This window comes from Nicotiana tomentosiformis, chromosome 2 (genome assembly GCF_000390325.3).
Source record: "Nicotiana tomentosiformis chromosome 2, ASM39032v3, whole genome shotgun sequence".
In the NCBI taxonomy this organism is placed as follows: Eukaryota; Viridiplantae; Streptophyta; class Magnoliopsida; order Solanales; family Solanaceae; genus Nicotiana; species Nicotiana tomentosiformis.
Window position 1 is genome coordinate 73,711,116 of NC_090813.1, and position 22,193 is coordinate 73,733,308.

The 22,193-nt window shown below is 38.6% G+C and overlaps 1 protein-coding gene and 1 long non-coding RNA gene across 12 annotated transcripts; both read right to left on the reverse strand.

Annotated features, from left to right (window-relative positions):
* Positions 1–1,167: 1,167 nt before the first annotated feature.
* LOC104107436 (serine/threonine/tyrosine-protein kinase HT1) lies at positions 1,168–20,374 on the reverse strand. Of its 11 annotated transcripts, XR_011413978.1 has the most exons (11): positions 20,189–20,374; positions 18,653–19,927; positions 17,976–18,431; positions 17,318–17,650; positions 16,357–16,597; positions 16,096–16,223; positions 8,324–8,387; positions 2,987–3,054; positions 1,674–2,335; positions 1,499–1,576; positions 1,168–1,417 (listed from the first exon to the last, which is right to left on the reverse strand). XR_011413978.1 is itself a non-coding variant. In XM_009616239.4 (5 exons), exons 2-4 carry the CDS (start codon positions 19,409–19,411, stop codon positions 17,354–17,356), a joined length of 1,512 nt encoding a protein of 503 aa, XP_009614534.1. In that variant the 5' UTR covers positions 19,412–19,927; positions 20,189–20,374; the 3' UTR covers positions 15,680–16,223; positions 17,318–17,353. The 11 variants fall into 11 exon arrangements, 5 of the variants coding, with proteins under 5 accessions (XP_009614534.1, XP_070051676.1, XP_009614533.1 ...); XR_011413980.1 differs by lacking the exon at positions 8,324–8,387; XR_011413981.1 differs by lacking the exons at positions 2,987–3,054; positions 8,324–8,387.
* Positions 3,100–7,009, reverse strand: LOC138904838 (uncharacterized). Its single transcript, XR_011413480.1, has 3 exons — positions 6,145–7,009; positions 5,872–6,060; positions 3,100–5,793 (listed from the first exon to the last, which is right to left on the reverse strand). It is a non-coding gene; the product is annotated as an uncharacterized lncRNA (long non-coding RNA).
* Positions 20,375–22,193: the final 1,819 nt, after the last annotated feature.

Below are 22,193 nucleotides of genomic sequence, written 5' to 3' on the forward strand. Positions count from 1 at the left end.
AGTCAACCCTGCGGTAAATCTTCCCAAAAATTCAACTTTCGCCATTTCAAGCTTAATTCCACTACGAACCTCCTAATAATTTTTCTGACACGCTCTTAAATCTAAAATCTCCATAGTCAACTTTTCCAACTTAAGTTTTCAATTATGAGATTAAGTATCTCATTTCACTCCAAAATCCTTTCGGACTCGAACCAACTAACCTGATAAGTCATAAAATAACTGTAAAGCATAAATTGAGCAGTAAATGGGGGAACAGGGTTATAATACTCAAAACGACTACCCGGATTATTACAAAAGCTATCTTGTACCCTAAATAATCATTATCACGCGCAACTTAGCATGCCACCAATATATGTTATGTGTATTATCTTATCGAACTGAAAAAGTTGTCGTTCTGGAAAAGCTATCTCGTACCCTAAAGAATCATTATCATGCGAAACATAGTGTGCTACCAATATGCGTTATGTGTATTTGTTGCCTATAAAAGCCTAGCTCATTTTAGTTATTATTTGCGCTTAACCAAATAAATAGGAAAACTTTCCATTAATTTTTCATTTTTCTTGCATTACGAAATGTCTGGACGCAATGACGTACCAAGGTGTTATTATGCCAAACGTGCGATTTTGAAGCCATGTTGGTGAAATTGCAATCTGGGACGCAGATGCTAGATCTGTCAACAACTTTTAAGTGATTATTTTGGAAAAAACGTTAGTTAATATTTTTTTTATAACTTGTTAATTAATAATGTTGTGTTATAATCCCCAATGGTAGGATGAAAATCAATGTAGATTTCAAGAATGGTATGATGAACCCATTAACCAGGAATACTATAAATCATGTTTGCACTATGTTTGGAATATGACCGGCAAATACGAACTCCAGATCTTTAAACTACAAAAATAACTTGCGGCAGTGAAGGAGAAACTAAAAGAGGCAGAAGAAGAAAAAAATAGGTTCGAAGAGAAATTTAAGTGGTTGAAGCACATAATAATGGGCGATAGTGACTAAACAAAAATATGGATGTGTTGAGTGTAGTATTTTATATTTATGTTTTACGTGTCATGTATTATCATTAATTGTACCGAATTTTAATTATGTTAAGTTGTCGTTTTTTTATGTTGTACACTTAAACTAATAAATAACCCGAGAAATAAAAACACATGCGCAAATTATGTAAAACATAAATAATGTTGCTATTATATATTTAATGTCATATTTACAGATAATGATATATGTCATTGTGTCCCACAACCTGTATGCTTTAAAGCATTCGCTGGCCTGAGACGCATCCATCCCGCCCGGCTACACTATCAGGATCATCCTCATCACATCGTCTCTTTATCGGAGGATGCGCTGCAGCATGATCGTCAGTAAGGCTGGCAGACTCGGTAGAAGCGGTTGTCGGTCCAGCAGTAACCTACAAAATAATAAGATATTTTAGTATATTAAATATAAATTACTAACGTACGTTTTAGCTAAAAAAATTTAATGGTCATACCATGGTCTCGGCGGGCTCCTAAATAAAATCATTCGTCTCTTGCATGTCAGTATCGCACAAAGTGGCCTCTGTGACGGGCTATGATGATGTATTTAAAAAATATAAAAATGCTTTAGATACTGATGACTAATCAATGAGATAAAAACACATAGAAATAATAGTAATACAAACAAACCTGCGCCTGAGTAGCAACACACTGCTCTGTCAGAACATCGGGGTGTACTGGAGTAGATGAAGTATGTGAAACATCCTCAGTTGCCCTCGATGATGAGCCATAACTCAATCGTCGCCCACTATGCACCTTTCGTATTGGACGATCCTCAGCAACCGTCGATGGCCCTGGTCGATCAGGAAAATACCGATCCCACTCTTGTTGTGTAATGGTCGTGCCCGCAATCAAAAATGAAGCTGACACGGTCAACTGCGAATTCTCTGGCGACAGCTGCAGGCTGAATGACGGCATATCATGAGGAGCATCGTATGGCTCAGGGTGGTCACCCGACTGATCATCTCTAATATCCTCCACGGGTGGCTCAACGCCCCCTTGTAGGGGGCCCCTTCCTCGCCGACCACCTCGACCTCGTGGGACACCCTTCCTCTCTGGCCACGCCTGCCACGTCTACCACATTCAGGATCCACTGGTGGCCAGCAATGGTAGTCCTCTGGCGGCACATAAGAAGCCTCGTATCCGAATCGATCATCATCCCGGGAACGCCTCAATGTCCGGTCAGCCAGATCTGTAACCTGACGGCCAAACTCGTGCAAAGTTGTCGCTCCTTCGCCGATATGCTGCAGCATCTGCAGTCCCAGCTGGTAGAACTGATGTAATCCAATAGCCTGCATAACATGTCAAATATTAATTACGGAATTATAATTTAACATTATAAGTAAGTATAACAAATAACATATCAATGCCTCATTGTCATGACCTGAAATTCCTACCTTCGGGACCGTGATGGCGCCTAAAATTTCACTTGCTAGGCAAGCCAATGTTAGAATAATCTTAACCATTTTTAAACAATTTAAATTAAACGAAAGTCAATTACTGAAATAAAGTGCGGAAGACCATAACTACTGAATCATCAAAATACATCCCCGAATCTGGTATCACAAGTGCACGAGCTACTAGAATAATACAAATAAAGGTCTGAATAAAATTCAAGTTGTTTGAAAGATAATACATACTCCATCCGTTCCAATTTATGTGAACCTGTTTGACTGGGCACGGAGTTTAAGAAAAAATGAAGACTTTTGAAATTTGTGGTCCTAAACAATTCAAAAAAGGGCCTAGAGTATTTGTGTGGTTATAAAATCTTCTCATTAAAAGTAGAATTGTAAGTTTAAGCAAAATTGTTTCCAAATTTAGAAAGGGGTCATTCTTTTTGGAACAGACCAAAAAAAAAGTAGGTTCACTTTAACTGGAACGGAGGTAGTAGCTAAGATAAGATAGAAGGGGACTTCAGAACTGCAAACATTGTGCAGTTATACCTCAAGTCTCCTCTGGGTACCTAAATTCGAGCAAGTCTATGGTACGCCGCTGGGACCAACTCCAAAATCTGCACAAGAAGTGCAGAGTGTAGTGTGAGTACAACCGACCCTATGTATTTCGTAAGTGTCGAGCCTAACCTCGATGAAGTAGTGACGAGGCTATGACAGGACACGTACATAAACAACTTGTACAAGTATATACAAATATGAAGCAACAATAATATAATAAATAACACTTTATAAATTTGGGAGGGAACATGCGAAGGGGGATGATATAATAATTTTAGCAGGAGAAGTATCACTTAGCAGCCAATTAATTCCTCAATAATAAAATGAGCAACTAATAATATGAAAATGGCACGGCACCACCCTTCGTATTTTTACTCTCATTCCTCCCATATTTGGATAGATAAATAATAATAATAATAATTGGTATGACATCACCCTTCGTGCTTTAACTCTCTACCCTTCATGCTTTTACACTCTCTGAAAATGGCACGGCATCACCCTTCGTGCTTTTATACTAAAAAATGACACGGCAACACCCTTCGTAATTTTACACTCTTTCTCACCATGACAATGATAGTATAAATAATAAAAATGGCACGGCATCACCTTTCGTGCTTTTACACTCTTTCTCACCATATTCAACAATAATTAAATCAATAAAAATTTCATGAATAATGATCAAATAATCAATAATAAACTTAAACAGGAATATCTTAATTAAATAAGCAATTATTCAAAATGAAATAAATTCCTCTAGCATGCTTTGACTCAACCACAACATATAAGTACTCGTCACCTCACATATACGTTGTACCCGCACATTACATCACATATCAAATAGACAAATAAATCCTACTCCCTCAAGTCAAGGTTAACCACGACACTTACCTCACTTTGCAACCAACTCAATATTCCAATAAACCTTTGCCTCGCGAATTGTTGTCCGAATAACTCAAATCTGGTCACAAACAATTCAATATACTCATACGAATTATAGAAACTAATTCTATATGAAAATACTAAACTTTCCAATCAAAATTAAAAATTTAACTCAAAAATCGCTCATGGGGCCCACATCTCGGAACCCGAAAAAAGTTATAAAATATGAACGCCCATTCAACCACGAGTCCAACCATATAAATTTTACCAAATTCTGACATCAACTCGACCTTCAAATCCCCAAATCTTATTTTCAAATCCCTAGGCCTAACTCCTCGAATTTCACCTCAAAAACACGTAGTCTAGTCGGAATAATCGATGATAATTCAATATTTATTGACTAAAAATGATCACAAGTGACTTACCTCAAGTTTTTCCGTGAATTCTTGCTCAAATATCGCCCCAACCCGTACTTGAAATGTCCAAAAGTGAGAAAAATCTCGGAACCCCTCTATTTTTAACACTGTCAGTGTTTTCGCATCTGCTATGCACTTGGCCGCATCTGCGGTCTCGCAGATGCGAGGGTGGAGGTCACTTCTGCGGATTCGCTTATGCGAAGAAGCGTCCACTTCTGCGGTCCAAGGCCCCTTTAGCCCAGGCCGTATCTGAGACCATTGCGCCGCTTCTGTGCTCGCGCTTCTGCGACGCACTTTCCGCTTCTGAGAGGCCTGGCTCGCTTCTGCGAACTCGCATCTGCGGTCTAAAATCCGCAGGTGCGATTACACCAAAAGGCCAAAATTTCAAATTTTCCTTAAGTCCAACTTTTGATATGTTAACCATCCAGAATCCACCGAGGCCCCCGGGACCTCAACCAAATACACCAATAAGTCCTAAAACATCATATGAACTTAGTCGAAACCTCAAATCACATCAAACAACGCTAAAACCATGAATCATACCCCAATTCAAGCTTAAGGAACTTAAGAATTTTTAACTTCTACATTCGATTCTGAAACCTATCAAATCAAGTCCTATTGACCTCAAATTTTGCACATAAGTCATAAATGTCATAACGAACCTATGAAAATATTTAGAACTGGATTCCGACCCCGATATCAATAAAAGTCAATTTGTAGTCAAACTTTAGAATCTATAAGCTTTCAAACTTCAAATTTTTCAACAAATGGCGATAACTCAAGCTAGGGACTTCCAAATTTGATTCTGGTCATACATCCAAGTTCCAAATCATGATATGGACCCACCGGGACCGTCAGAATATCGATTCGTTTGCTAAAATTGTTGACCGAAGTTAACTCAGTTGAGTTTTAAAGCATTATTTCTCATTTTTTCAATCAATTTTTCACATAAAAGCTTTTCGAAAAAATATACGGTCTGCGCACGCAAGTCGAGGAAAGCTGAATGGTGCTATTTGGAGTTTTAGAACACAAAAATAATATTTAAAATTAAATATGACATATTGGGTCATCACACTCATACCTCCCAGCGTTTGGAATGTACCGACCACCAGCGCAATGAACGGGATTCCCGACATGAAGTCGGGTAACATTGCGATATCAGCCCATATACTCATGCTTGCTCGCCATCCGTATGCTCAGGTGCAGGGGTGGATGAATCAGGTCATGCCACTAGTCCCAAACCTCAATCTGTGCCTCTAGCGAGTCCAAGTATGTCTAGTCAACCCTGGAACGATCATCCCATTGGTAATGTGTCCTAAGCCAAACAGGCGGAATAAGTACAAGCTGTGGTTGACCAAACTGGCGAAGGACTCGCTCGGTGGCATGATGCTCGACAATATCAAGACATATCAGTGGGACAGAAGAGCTCCACATAGCTCGGCCGCGGGAGCAATAATCGGGCAAACCAGCTATGAGCGCGTCGTTGTATGGCCTCCATAAGAACTATTAATCAAACACAGGAATCATGAGTAAACACAACACATATAAAGTCAGGCTAAGTAAACTTAAGAATACATGTACCTGCGCGTCTTCAAGCAAATCCAACAAATCCCTGTAATAGGGGAGATGATGTCGAGTCTCGATCTCGCGTTCGTATCCTCGCTCATCAACCCACCTCCAAGCTAAAGGGAGAAACGATGGAGGTGGTGCATCCAAAGCGATGGATGGTAGAGGTGGTTGGAACTACAGGAACCGCTCCCAGGCCCAAACCTAATATAGATTGTGGACGTAAAATTTAAGGTATTCTCACCCTATGTATGTTATAATCATAAAAAGAATTGACTATGTTTTCACCTGCAGCAGCAGTAAAAATCCGGCAACGTCTCTCTGGGTGCCCATGGATGCCCGGCATATCTGCCTTTACAGGTAACCTAGAATAGTTGCACCCCAGCTATAACCAAGTAAATCATTTAGCCGCTCAAGATGATGTAGAAATCTCAAGCTGAATAGGTTTCCCGAAGTATTCGGGAATAGTACACCACCAAACATCAGCAGCACCACCAATCTCGTGTGTCGATCGATAACCTCCGGTGGTAAACCATCTGTAATCTCCGCGTCCATCGCCTCCAGATGCTGCCGGACGGGCGTTAGCTACAAACGAGTGGTTCCACTCAATGTCGTCTCCTCCGCTGGCTGGAATCCGGTGAGTCGTTGCAACATATGCAGGTAATGCAATCCCCTATAGTCTCTAAGAGCATGCGGGTAAGCTACAAGCAGCCCATCAACTGGCAGCCCGAAAAGAACCTCCACGTCCTCAAGCATGATGGTTGTCTCGCCGATGGGTAGATGAAACGTGTGCGTCTCCAGTCGCCACCACCTATCATAGCCGTGTCGAACTGCAATCGGCCTATCTCTATGATCCTGTAGAAACTCATATCCTGAAGGCGTCTAACTATATGGGAATGGAGTGGGTGGGCCCTAATGAACTCCCACATGTCGTCTATACGTCTGGCGCGGAATGTCTGGGACAAACACTGCACATCCCATATGTATGAAGACCTATGCTCAGCCTGTAGCAACAGTAGCTCTAGCGATACAGGTCCGGGATGCACAAGCGGAACCTCCATGACGATGACTGTAAATTGAACAATATTAATTAAAGTATCTTTCTTTTTAATTGCTTAACATCTTTAAATTTATTACGATATCTTTAATATTAAAATTTATTCGATATTTTTAATATATTGTAGTTAGGTTGATACATTTTCTATATTATAATTTTATATGTTGGTTTACAATTTTATATGTTAGTTTGTTATTTTATATGTTACTTTATTATTTTATATGCTAGTCTACTATTTTATATGTTTGTTTATTATTTTATATGTTAGTTTCTTATTTTATATGTTTGTTTCTTATTTTATATGTTAGTTTTTTATTATATATGTTTGTTTTCTTAGTCACTTATCTTTAATGGTTAAATATTCATATAAAAATACTTATTGTGACAAATATTGTTATTTTTTAATGTTATTTTATTACATTTATTGATTAGAATTTGAGAGAGTTTGTGTTTGAACTATCATCTTTTTTCAGATATTTTTGGGATAATAAATAATTAAATAATTAATTTCAATAGCTATAAAGATACTACACAAAAGGGCGCTATATTTTACTATGTTAAAGGGCACTACATTACAATTACAGACACTACATTAAAATTACAGGCACAACATAACACTACAGGGAACTAAACAACATTAAAGTCACATATTAGTATATGTACAACAATAACATCTAAATAAGATTAATTATTCCTAAAATAATAATTTATCTATTTTACTAATCTTTTAGCACATAAATAATCTAATCCGGATAAAAAAATAACAAATTAATTTAATCACAAAACAATCATGAATATACATATACCACAGTAAAAAATAACTAATTACCATTTTTTAAAACAACTAAAAATATTAATTATTCATAAAATAACAATTTCTCTATTTTACTAATTTTTTTAGCACACTACTCATATAATCTGGATAAAAAATAACAAATTAATTAAATCGCAAGACAATCACGAAATAATATAGAACACAATAAAAAATAATTAATAGGCATTTTTTATACATGAAGTTTAACAAAAATAAGTCGGAATACCTCGATTTTAATTTTTTTGAAAGTTGAAGATTTGATTATTTGGAGCCAAAACTGTCACGATCCAAAAACTAACCCCGGTCGTGATGGCGCCTATCGTGGAACTAGGCAAGCCGGCTCATTTCCAAAACAAACCGATATTTTTATTTTAAAGATAATTTCAAGGTTATTTAACATAAAAACCTTCGTAAAGGAGTTCCAATCAAAATAAAAGTGCGGAAGGAAAAGCCCGACATCGGGGTGTCACTAGTCATGAGCATCTACTATAATCTGTCTAACAATATCAAGGCTAACTCAACATGGAAAATAGCTAAATACAACTAGAGGAAGATAAGAGGGAGAAGAGCAGGGGCTGCGATCGCCAAACAACTACCTTGTTATCTCCAAGAAAATTTACAACCAGAATACTCAATAACCGCTACCATGATCAGCTACACCTGAATGTGCACACAAGGTGCAGGGAGTAACATGAGTACGCCAACTCAGTAAGTAACAATAATAAATAAAGACTGAGCAGTAGTGACGAGCAATAAAGCATATAACATTCATATCGAAAAATCTCAGTAAAATACCACATGCTTTTAAAAATCAGGATTTGAATCAAAACATCTCGTTTAACCCAGTTCCAGTAAAAATCATTTAAAGATATTTTTTTAACAGTTTTCAGACAGAGGAAAAATGCAAAGGTGAGCAAAAATGATGAAATCATAAACAGCCCCTCGGGCAAAACATCACTCATAAACAGCCCATCGGGCAAACCTCACAGTCACTCGTGCCACTCGGGCATACCTCACAATCACTCTTTCCACTCGGGCATACCTCATAATCACTCATGCATCTCAGTCACTCAGCACTCAGCACTCGCACTCAGTAGGTACATGCGCTCACTGGGGGGTATGTACAGACTCCGGATGGGTTCCTTCAGCCCAAGCGCTATAATCTGCACTGACAACTCACGTGCTGCACGGACAACTCACGTGCCATAATAATAAAGTACGATGCAGTCGGGCAGCCCCGATCCACACTCATCCTCACAAATCAGGCCCTCGGCCTCACTCAGTCATAAACCTCTCAAGCCACTCAGGCATTTCAGTAAAACATGGCATTCAGCCCAAAACATTTATATACATCAAAATAGAGTCATAAAACTGAGTTATGCGGTAAACAAGTATAAACATGACTGAGTATAGATTTTCAATCGAAAATAATGAGAGGATGGTAAGAAACAGCCCCTAAGGGTCCAAACAGCATTGGCGCAAGGCCCAAACATAGCATTCAGCCCAATTTATAGAAATTCTTTCTAAAACATATAAGTATCATATGGTTTCAACAAAGTATGCAACTTTACAGTTGCTACGGGACGGACCAAGTCACAAATCCTTAATATCCAATCTGACAAGCTAGCCTGCTAAGGTCGAACATCTAATGCCAAAGGTCTATCTGCTGCTGGAAGATATGCTAAACTCTCCAAACTCTCTACCCGACGACTCAAAGTATCGGCCACCATCTCCGCTGACGCAAATTAAGATCCTTCTACTTTAACAGATACTGCAGACTCCGGTGATCTGTATAGATCTCACAATGAACCCCATACAAATAATGACGCCAAATCTTCAAGGCATGAACACTGGCTGCTAACTCAAGATCATGGACAAGATAGTTCTTCTCATGGGTCTTCAACTGGCACGAGGCATAGGCGATCACCCTACCCTCCTGCATCAAAACACAACTAATGCCTATCCTCATGGCATCACAATACACGGTGTAAGAACCTGAAGCTGATGGCAGAACTAACACTGGAGCTGTGGTCAAAGCAGTCTTGAGCTTCTGAAAGCTCTCCTCACACTCAAAACAACTCCCTGGTGTTGGCAGCGAAAACTGAAGGGAACCCCTGGCACCGGGATGACTGGTAGAAGAACCAGGCATGGAAGAGCCCTGAACAGGTGGAGCACGGGACGAACTCTGAACTGGAAGGGCACTAAGTGATGAGTGGCCCTGATGAGAACTGTGAGAACCACCAGATGATGCACCCCGATGAAATGGCCGAGCTGACTGAGCCTGTCTGAAATGACGACCTCTACCGTGCTGGAACTGACCCCCAAAAGGAGCACCACTGAATCCACCCTGACCACGAGGCCTCTTGGCCTCCCTCTCAACCCTCTCCTGACTGCGAACCATCTCAATCTGTTGAGCAATGTCGACAACCTCATCAAAAGTAGAACCCGAAACCCGCTCCCTGGTCATGAGCAACTATAGTTGATAAGTGAGGCCATCAATAAACCTCATGATCCTCTCTATGTCCGTGGGAACCAACCAGATAGCATGACGGGCCAACTCAGAAAATTGCATCTCATACTGTGTCACCGACATATCACCCTGGTGAAGCCGCTCAAACTGTCTGCGCAGCTCCTCTCTGCGGGATCGAGGCACGAATTTCTCCAACAAAACCACGGAGAACTGCTGCCAAGTAAGGGGTGCTGCGCCAACAGGACTACGCCTCTCGTAAGTCTCCCACCATCTGAGTGCAGCCCCAGAAAACTGAAAGGTAGTGAATGAGACTCCACAAGTCTCCAGAATACCAGCAGTACGGAGTATCTTCTGACACCTGTCCAAAAAGTCCTGAGCATCCTCTCTCTCCGTGCCACTGAAAGGTGGTGCCTGAAGTCTCCTAAAGCTCTCCAACCTACGCTGATCATCCTCAGGCATAGCGGGAACTACATAATCCTGAGCAACAGCAACCGGTTGGGCTGGTGGTGCCTCCGGTGTCTGAAGTCCCTGAATAATCTGCTCGGGTGTGCGAGCGATGGGAGTCTGAGTGTCTCCCATGGCCTGAGAAATGGTTGCGGCCGTCGAAATAGAGGCTGCCTGAGCAAGGCCAGTACACGCTGTCAGAATCTGAGCTAGGGCCTCCTGAAGGCCTGGAATCACAATAGGCACAGGTGGTGCCTGAGCTGGTGCATCAACAACTGGAACCTGGTCCTGATCTGGGACAACCAGTGGATCTACAAGTACTACCCCAGCTGCTGTACGGGCTGCACCTCTGCCCCTACCACGGCCTCGGCCTCTCGCGGCACTAGCTGGTGGTACTGGTGGCTGGCCCTCCTGACCGGTAGTACGAGTCCTCACCATTTGTGAGAGAATGAAACAACAGATGTTTAGTTACTAGAATCAACAAATTCGCACGACAAGAATTCAAGAATGTGGAGTTTCCTAAAGGTTCTGCAGCCTCCTGAAGATAAGTACAGATGTCTCTGTACCGATCTGCAAGACTCTACTAAACCCGCTCATGACTCGTGAGACTTGTGTAACCTAGGCTCTGATACCAATCTGTCACGACCCAAAAACTAACCCCGGTCGTGATGGCGCCTATCGTGGAACTAGGCAAGCCGACTCATTTCCAAAACAAACCGATATTTTCATTTAAAGATAATTTCAAGGTTATTTAACATAAAAACCTTCGTAACTGAGTTACAATAAAAATAAAAGTGCGGAAGGAAAAGCCCGATATCGGGATGTCACTAGTCATGAGCATCTACTACAATCTGTCTAACAATATCAAGGTTAACTCAGCCTGGAAAATAGCTAAATACAACTAGAGGAAGATAAGAGGGAGAAGAGGAGGGGCTGCGATCGCCAAACAGCTACCTTGCTATCTCCAAGAAAATCTGCAACCAAAACACTCAATAACCGCTACCGTGACCAGCTACACCTGAATCTGCACACAAGGTGCAGGGAGTAACGTGAGTACGCCAACTCAGTAAGTAACAACAATAAATAAAGACTGAGCAGTAGTGACGAGCAATAAAGCATATAACATTCATATCGGAAAATCTCAGTAAAATACCACATGCTTTTAAAAATCAGGATTTGAATCAAAATATCTCGTTTAACCCAGTTCCAGTAAAAATCATTTAAAGATATTTTTTAACAGTTTTCAGACAGAGGAAAAATACAAAGGTGAGCAAAAATGATAAAATCATAAACAGCCCCTCGGGCAAAATATTGTCATATACAGCCCCTCGACAAACCTCACAGTCACTCGTGCTACTCGGGCATACCTCACAATCACTCATGCCTCCCAGTCACTCAGCACTCGGCACTCGCACTCAGTAGTACCTGCGCTCACTGGGAGTGTGTACAGACTCCGGAGGGGCTCCTTCAGCCCAAGCGCTATAATCTACACGGACAACTCACGTGCCATAATAATAAAGTATGCTGCAAGCGGGCATCCCCGATCCACACTCATCCTCACAAATCAGGCCCTCAGCCTCACTCAGTCATACATAAACCTCTCAAGTCACTCGGGCATTTCAGTAAAACAGGGCATTCGGCCCAAAACATTTATATGCATCAAAATAGAGTTATAAAACTGAGTTATGCGGTAAACAAGTATAAACATGACTGAGTATAGATTTTCAATCGAAAACAATGCGAGGATGGTAAGAAACAGCCCCTAAGGGTCCAAACAACATTGGCGCAAGACCCAAACATGGGATTCAACCCAATTTACAGAAATTCTTTCTAAAACATATAAGTATCATATGGTTTCAACAAAGTATGCAACTTTACAGTTGCTACGGGACGGACCAAGTCATAAATCCCCAACAGTGCACGCCCACACGCCCGTCACCTAGCATGTGCGTCACTAAAAATAGTAGAATGATACAAAATATGGGGTTTCATACCCTCAGGACTAGATTTACAATCGTTACTTATCTCAAACCGGTCAAATCTCTACCCCGCAATGCTCTTGCCTCTGGACTCGGCCTCCAAATGTTCCAAATCTATTCACAATCAGTACAATACCATCAATATATGCTAATGGAATGAATTCCATAAGAAAAGCTTCAAAATTAGACCAAAACCCAAAATTGGCTCAAACCTGCCCCCGGGCCCACGTCTCGAAATCCGACAAAATTTACAAAATTAGAAAACTCATTCACTCACGAGTCTAACCATACCAAATTCATCAAAATCCGACATCGTTTGGTACTTCAAATCCTTAAATTATTTTTCAAAAATTTCAAGCCCTAACCCCTCATTTTCACTAATTACCATCATTAAATAACAGAAAAATCACCATATATACAAGTATTAGGCTCAAGTAACTTACCTCAATGAAATTCCCTTGATTCCCTCTTCAAAACCCTCCAAAAGCTCAAAAAACCGAGTTGAAATTGTGAAGAATGACCAAAAATTCGCGAAGGGTTCAATTTATGCCTTTCTGCCCAGCAAAACCGCATCTGCGGTCCAGATAGCGCGCCTGCGCCCAAAAGCCCGCATCTGCGGAAGTCACTTAAGGTCCTAAAACCCGCACCTGCGATCACCTCTTCGCACCTGTGGTCTCGCAGGTGCGATCCCTTATCCGCTTCTGCGATAAAACCCCAGGCTTCCAAACCCCGCACCTGGAGCAGCACAAGCTGTATTTTTCCAACTTCAAACTTCCCGTTAACCTTTCGAAATCATCCCGAGGCCCTCGGGACCTCAACCAAAAATACCAACAAGTCATATATCAACATACAAACTTAGTCGAACCTTCGAATCACTCAAAACAATATCCAAATACCAAATTACCCTCGGATTTAAGCCTAAGAACTTCTAAATTTCCAAATTCGGCAACCGATGCCGAAACCAACCAAACCACGTCTGAATGACATCAAATTTTGCACACACGTCACAAATGACACTATGAACCTACTCCAACTTTTAAAATTTCATTCCGAACCCGATATCAAATTTTCCACTGCCGATTGAAATCGCCAAATTTCTAATTTCGCCAATTCAAGTCTAATTCTACCACGGACCTCCAAATCACATTCCGGAAACATCAGAATTCAAATCCGAGATCGTTTACACATAGGTCAACATCCGGTTGACTTTTCCAACTTAAGTTTCTACTTAAGAGACTAAGTGTCTCAATTCACTCTGAAACTACTCCGGTCCCGAACCAACTAACCCGATATAACATAATATAGCTGAATAACACAAAAAGAAGTAGAAATGGGGAAAACGGGGCTATAACTCTCGAAACGACCGGCTGGGTCATTACAGAAACGAGCAACCCACTACACGATAACGCCTTATATACGATGTTAGCTTGCTACAATATCGAGAATCTACACTTTTTGTGGGACCGATGAGCTCCAACCGAACTTTTTTCGTTAAAAATTGGGGGGGGGGGGGGGGTGCGTCTGTGGGGAAGGAAGAAGAAGGCACGCTTTTTTATATAGGTATAGAGCGCATATGTATCGCGCTATAATATAGCGTAGTACATATGCGCGCTATACCTTCCCGCCCATTTTAAGTTCAAATATAGCGCGGCTATTCATCGCGCTATACCTTAACGGACAAACGTGTCGTTAAGATATAGCGCGGTGAATAACCGCGCTATATATATAATGGTATCCAGCACCATCTTTTTTTTTTTTTTTACCTATTATAGTCACTTGAGTCCAAAAATATCACAATTAGGTTTCGGACTCGCAATAACCCAAATATAACAAATCTTAGGAAAAGTAACTTATCTTCTAATGATTGCCCGAGTATGTAGGAATGTATGTAGTATTCGTGCTCAACAAGTCTACGAGCATCTATACTATTCTTATGAGGATTGATTAAAGGAATAAAATCACTTATAAATGTGAAAAAATATCTTTTGCACGGAAACATGTAGACATATACGATGCAAAAAAAAAAAAAAAAAACTTACGGTCAATTTTGATATTAAGAATTATTAATTTTGATACAATTTATCCCTTTTTCGTGAATATAATTCGTCAACTGACATCAAACTTTCAATATGCAAACAAATTCTCTTATTATAGTATTAAATATTAATTTTGTATTTTAACAATATCTATGACAAGCTTATATCCTTTTCTGCTTTTATGTATAAAGAAATTCTATCTCAATCGATTTAATTTCTCTATTTTAATTGAATATTAAATATTCAAAACCGAAAAAAGAAAAAGAAAAAAAGGTTCTCATTCTTGTATAAATTAAACGAATTATATAAGAAGAAGAAACCTTTCTTGCATAGCAAAGGGCAGAAATGCTGAATTCTGTTTCTCAATAAATAAGACGCATATGTTGACTCTACAAACAAAATCACATGTTTGGTTTGAAAGCCGATTCGAACACCAGAGAGACTGGTTCCTATAAACCAAGTATACGAAGAATGTCTTGTTTTCAAACCCAGACATGTTTAGATTATGTTTCTCGTGATTTTTCAACCATAAACAAGACATTTACTTTATGTTTCTCGTGATTTTTCAACCATACGAAAACTTCTACAATGCTTTGTAGCTTTAGAGATTTTTCCCTGGAAAAGTTTTCAAAATCAAGCAATTTTTTAATGTCCTACTTGCACCTTTCTAGTGAATGTGATCATTTCTAATCTTGTACATCCAAACATCCATCTTAATATCCGCACATTAACAACACTCGTCTTATGAATACATTGAACTTTAGTTACCCAACATTCACTCTGATTACAAGACGAAATGTTGTATAATTATCCTATCCCAAAATAGAAATGAGAGTGTTAATATCTTTAAAATGTTGCATAAACTTAAAAATGTGACAGAAAAATCTTCTCAATTATTGTAGTAGGTGTTAGACAAAAGGAAGGACCACATCTCTGAAGTCCTCCATAACCTCTCAAAGCTTCCATTCACATGAACCACAATATCAAACATATCCAGAATAGGTAACATGTGAAACTCCAAAGTAACACACAAAACATGAATTTCACTATTTTTCCACTTCAAACTATCAAGAGGAATCACAATGCATCTTTACAGATTCTAATCACATTACAAGTATCACGGATACCATGCAAACGATGGTTCATTTCACAAAACTAATCGATGCAGCCACTGGTTTTTTATAGTCTTTTCCAAGATTCATGCACACATACAAAACCTAACTAGTTGTCTTTCCTTTCATTATTCAAATAAAAAGGAAATGAATTACGATATTTCCAGGAACCAGTCGATACATGTATAACATGCAAGTGCAACATTAGTAAAGTTCAGTACCCACTTTGTGGTCCTTATATACATTCTAGATATAGCAATATGGGTAATAAATGAGAAGATATTTAATTTCCATTCAAGAGGTAGTGGAGTAGATGGGCTTGCATACCTATCTCTTGATACCAAAAGAAAGAAAACCAAGTTGATGCAGCAAGTAGCAAGTGAATTAATCACATTATCTTCTTTCCTTTAAAACGTACGGAACCATTGGCCCAGCTATCTTTTCTGACCTGCACCCTGCAAAGGAAAACTCAGGCAAAACATGAAGGATGCAAGAGGGTGTTAACTTGCTTTCATTCTAATGTATTTTGGCCTAGTTGGAAACAAATGTTAAATGAAAACAATTGAACAAATAAGGCAAGTGATGCACCTTAGGCTTAGCAACCTATCATCTTCACATATGTTTTCCCTTAAAGGTCCAACGTTAATCGTGTGCACCCAAGGGGAAAACTATAAAGATTCTTGTTTCTAAATTGTTAGTCCTTCCAGAAGGAACCTTCGTCAATGCTGGAGCTATAGGAACAATCTTTAGATTGTGTCCTTTGTCAATGACAACCATCTCAACTATGCAAAATATGTCTGGGGGTCAAAATGTATTCATTCAACAAAATCTGCACACATATTGAATGGCTAAGTAAATTAAATGCTGACCAATCGGCTTCTCCAAATAAAGATCCATGTTAAATCCAATGTTCATAAATGCTACCAGTTTTTACATTCAGATGAGCACTGTATTATGTTTCAGTTAATATTACCCGACATCTACAATTAACAAGCTTTATTAGTAATGCCACCAACAATCAGCAGCAGGGCGTGTAGGTGCCAAGCTTCAACAAACTACATATCCAAAAATCACAAACCCTATCGTCGACCAAAAAATCACCCCAAACAGCAAGCAAGCAATGCATTTTAAGGAAACTTAAACAAGCAACATTATGCTTGCAATACAGGCAGCTGAAAGCTTCAAGAGAACTGTTTAATGCAAGTAAAACCACTATATAATTATTAGCAAATGTCGTCTTGGCTTGAGAAGTAGATAATATACCACATTAAAAAAGGTTTAGAATTTATTGCATTCAACTCAACCTAGACTTGCATCCAAAATCTGATGATCATATTTTGTGTACCTACCATGTAAAATTACAAAGGCTATACCAAGCCTTACAGATGGCACTTGCATTCAAGATCTGATGATCATACTTTGTTTACCTATCATATAAAATTACAGAGGCCACCCAATGCAAACCTACAACCTAAACATTCACATTCACTTAATGGCGGGGCAGAGATATACAGCAGTATGTAACCCAAAAGCAGTTTAATTACACGACCTGGTAAAACCACAAAAGTCAGATCATCCAGAAAATTCAAGCGAACTTGGGTTTCGGCATTGGCATTGATGAGGCAATTTGATGTAACGAAGCATTTTGATGTACGGGACCAAGCTTTTGGATCCAATGATGAAGCCCTTTCTTGTGATCTTGCAACATTGACTTTTGCACAAGATTCAGAGTTCCGTCATGAGCAACTGATGACTCGAACTGCTCCAGTACCTTCACAATCTGCCAAAACTCAGGCCTCTTTTCTGGCTGCAGAGCCCAACACAGTTCAATTAAAGCTTTCATGGCTGGAGGGCAATCCCCAGGAATAGGTGGTCGCATATTCTGAAGGCCAAAAAAGACAAGTACTTTTAGGATTACATATATCCCTAATTCGCAGGAATATGAAAAAGCATCAAAGGAGAAGAAGATTTTTGCTGGGAGGGGTGGAGGATGCCCGAGGGGCATGTGGGTTGCTATTACGTCAAAATGCTCAGCCATGCAGAGGTCAAAGTTATTTGCGCCAACAAGTTCTTTGGGAAGGAAATAAAGCATTAAGTGAATGATACTTTACCATTCAATGATAATTGATTATAAAGTTCAAAATAACACAATATTACAAGAGTGCCAGAAGTAGATGAATAAGAAAACACCGAAATTTGGAGCGTACCTTGTTTACGACAGCAAAAGCAGCCTGTACTGGTGTCATATCTTCATAAGGAATGGTTCCAGCCACCATTTCCCATAGAATGAGTCCAAAGCCATACACATCAACCTTCCGGCCATATGATTTTCTCTTAATCATCTCTGGTGCCATCCAACGGTAAGTACCTGGATCATCAGCCAGGAGATCACAGTATGCCTCCTCACAAGCAATTCCAAAATCAGCAATTTTCAGGTGAAATTCCTCACTGATAAGTATATTCTCTGGTTTGAGGTCCCGATGAATAATGTCTTGTGAGTGAATATATTCCATTCCACGAGCAATATCCATGGAAAGTGCTATCAATTTGCCCAAGATTAGGGATTTATGCTCAAGCTTATGCAGGTACGCTCTCAAAGAACCCTCCGATAGATACTCAGTAACAACACAAAAGACTGGTGGTTGTTTGCATGCACCTACGAACTGCAAGGGGTCATATGAACCAAATCACAAAGACGTTTTATAAGGAAAACAAGTTAGCACAATTGCTCTATTTTCTAAAAATGGAGACTATAGTTAGAGGCAAATGACGGAATGAAATTTTTTAGGCAAGATAATCAGACACAGTTAAATAGATGCAACAGCAGAGTTGCATATACTTAAATGAAATGAACCAGATAAGAAATTTAACTCTATTTTACTACCTTTACAACATTTGGATGGTGGAGACGAGACAAGAGAGTAACTTCTCTAATAAACTGATTCTCCAATCGAGTTGCTAAAGCTCCAATTTCGTCATTATCTGGTATTCTAATAATTTTCACCGCGACAGCTTCATCCTTGTATTTCCCGTGGTAAAGCTGACTGTGCGCACCGTGTGCAAATCTTAGCCCAAGAAACAGCTTAGAAAGATCAATTGTATATTCATCTGCTGTTTCTACAGAACTGACCCTACCAACACCATGATCAAAGTACCTACTCCATGCTGAATCCTTCCGGCTCTTTGATTTATCATGGAACTTCATTGACGTGAAATGCCGAAGGGGACTTGTATTTGCTGGAGATCTCGAACCAGGAGACCTTAACAAAGGCGACTTTGTTCCGCGGGAATCTTTGTGAAACGACTTGCTCATAATTTTCTTCTCATGTTCCTTCCTTTGTGGATGTGGAGTTGAGAATCTCTTCTGACTAGATCGAGCTTCCTTAAAGGTATCGGAAATTGCTGTTTCTGGATGAGGTGATACAGTCCTCTGTTTGTTTGTAGTTGGGTTGCGCTGAAGTCGCGCAACGGTTGGCTCAGGTCTTGGATTAGGAGAAGCAGTTTCAGGTCTTGTTTTTGCACCTGCAATTCTTCCTGACTGAATAGTAAAAGGAATAGAGGCCAATCTTGCAGAATCCAACCTATGACAAACTGTATGAGAAAACTTTGTTCTCCTAATCCAAGAATTAACCTCTTCATCCATTTTCTTCAATCAGCCTAGAACACCTGATAACCAGTAAAAAATCTCTCCTTTTCCTCCTCCTTCAGCTCAGAAGAAGTTCCAAATTCAAGAATTCCCTTCAAATCCCCTATGAATTTTGCCAAGCTTTCTACTGACAATTTCTTCAAGTCCATCAAAGGGTGGTAGAAAATCAAGAAATCAAACTCCAACCTTCAAATTCAGTGTAAACATCCTTCATACCCCAAGTGCAGATAAACCATAAATGATCAATCACCTTCAAAACAACCTTTTCAACACCAAAACTAAAGCTGGAAAAATCCCAATATCTCTATCAACTAAGCCAAAGATCAAAACTTTTTAACCTCTAACAAACAATAGTTATCAGCAAATTATACCATCAAACTTGTAGACCTACCAAATGCCACTTTCATACCCATCAGCAGCAGAAGGAAAAAAAAACCAAACTATTACCTCAAAAAGCAAAACAACCCCTCTTCAGCTCCAAAGTCAAACACCCCCACCATCTTCTTTCAAAACCTGGAAGATCCCACAAACAAATTAAAAAATATAAATACATAAGATTTAAAAAAGAAAAAGCCAAATGAAATAATATTAAAAGCATACTTAATTGGCTTAAAGATAAAGAAATACACATCATGATAAACCCCATTAACCCACTAACTCAGATAATCATTTCCCCAAATACAAATCACAAATCGATAAACTAATCAAGAAATATAATAAAGAATAAAAAATACCCATTCCATAAAAACAAGATCCGTGTACCAACACACTTACCCAAAGGGGTATTTTTCTTGATTTTTCCAAAAAAAACAACTCGTCTTTAACACAAACTCTTTGTATTCTTTCTTCTTCTTTTTCACTTCTCTCTCTCTCTCCTCTCTCTTAAACCATTATTAAATGTAAGAGAGGAAAGAGAGAAGAAAACATCAAAAACTCCATTTAAAACTAGTATCCTTATTCATATAAGCTAGACTGCTAGACTAGGGGGTTGTATCTAAATAAAAATACGTACAAAGTTATACGTGAGGTGCTTTATGTGGACCAATTGTTGCACGTAGATGATTCATGTGGACCCGGTTTTGTTGCTGACTAAAAAAAATTGGGCTATTCTAGTGGGCCCTAGGAGTTTGGGTGGGTGGTGGAAAGTGGGGCCCATTAGAAGATAGTCAATAAAAGACAGAGAGAGAGAGAGAGAGAGATATTAGTATATAACTATATATATCAAAGGGAATAAAGCAATTTAATTGGGAAGAATACAAAGTCCCTATCAGAGAATTGAGGTACGGAAAAAAGGAAAACTCAGATTTTTAATCCTTTTTTTATCTTTTTCGTTTTAGCTTTATTATTTTTAATACTTTGATACGGTTAAATGGTACGGTTGTCACGGATATGTAGGATTGTGGTTGGGTGAGTGGACAGTAAATTAATACTACTCCTCAATACTTTTTAGGCGACACAATTATTTTTTATATGTATATAGTTTGCAAATATACATATTTTATTTTAAAACTTAAATAATTTATATTAAAATTAAATAGTTGGATTCTCATACTTTAAATTTTGCCACATAAAATAAAACATAGAATATATAATTTCTTCTTTTCTGAAAAACTAACAATTTTGATCATGGAGTAATTTTTTTATTCTAGTTTAATCATTGTATTATTCAAACAAGCATATGTACGTTGGATTAAAGATAATCCATATTCTTTTATAATTAAAGCTAAAGGAGCTAATAGATGCATTACAATCAATAAAAATATAAAAAGAAAAAGAAGAGGATAAAATCAACTCCCTCAAAATGAAGTGAATCTGCACATATGTAAATGAGCTTAATATAGAAAAAATATGAGACTAATACTGGCGGTCAATAAAATTTTAGGTAATAATTTATTGGTACTTATAAGTTATAAGAGCCATTCATATAGTTTGTCTGAGTTTGATCTTTACCATTTTTTTTCCCTCTTTGATGCGCCCCTATTTACTAGAAAAGTTAGAGAGAAAAATGAGAGTGACAGGAGGATGGGGAAGGATGAAGATTTATTAGCAACTTCATATGAGAATCTTAGTGGGCGTTTAGACCTAAGAATTGTAAAATTTCAAAATAGGGGAAAAAATTTTTCTAAGTGAAAATGGTATTTAGAGTTGTGTTTGGACATGAATATAATTTTGGGTTGTTTTGAAGTTTTATGGGTGATTTGAGTGAAAATTTTAAAAAATAACTTTTTGGAGTTTTTCAAATTTTCGAAGATTTCCAAAATACATATTCAAGTGAAAATTGAAAATTTTATGAACAAACGCTGATTTCGAAAAAAAAAAGTGATTTTTTTTGGAAAAAATGAAAAATTTTCTTATGTCCAAACAGGCTCTTAAAGTAGCTTTTCTCGTGGTATCAGATACTCCGATGGTCAGCACCTCACACCTACAATTCAGGGTTGTGAGTTCAAGTCAACAAAGGAGCAATAGCTCTAACAAAGGAGAATCAAAGGGAGAGGAATTGAAAAAAAGAAAAAAGGAAAAAAAAAGTCTGCCTCTATAGTTAAATTCAAAACCAGGATCATAATTTCTTAATTTAAAACTCAACTTTCATGTTTGACTGTGGAAATACATGCTAAATTTTGATATCTTAAATTCGGCCTAGAGATCTTGTGCTTCTTAATTTTTTTCCTCCTAGAAATTGTGATATTGGCATTGAATAAGGTTTCTTTAACTTGCTGGTGCTTTTATTCGACGGATGTAGAAAATCTAATATTTCTTTTGATTTTTTAATCTTAGTATT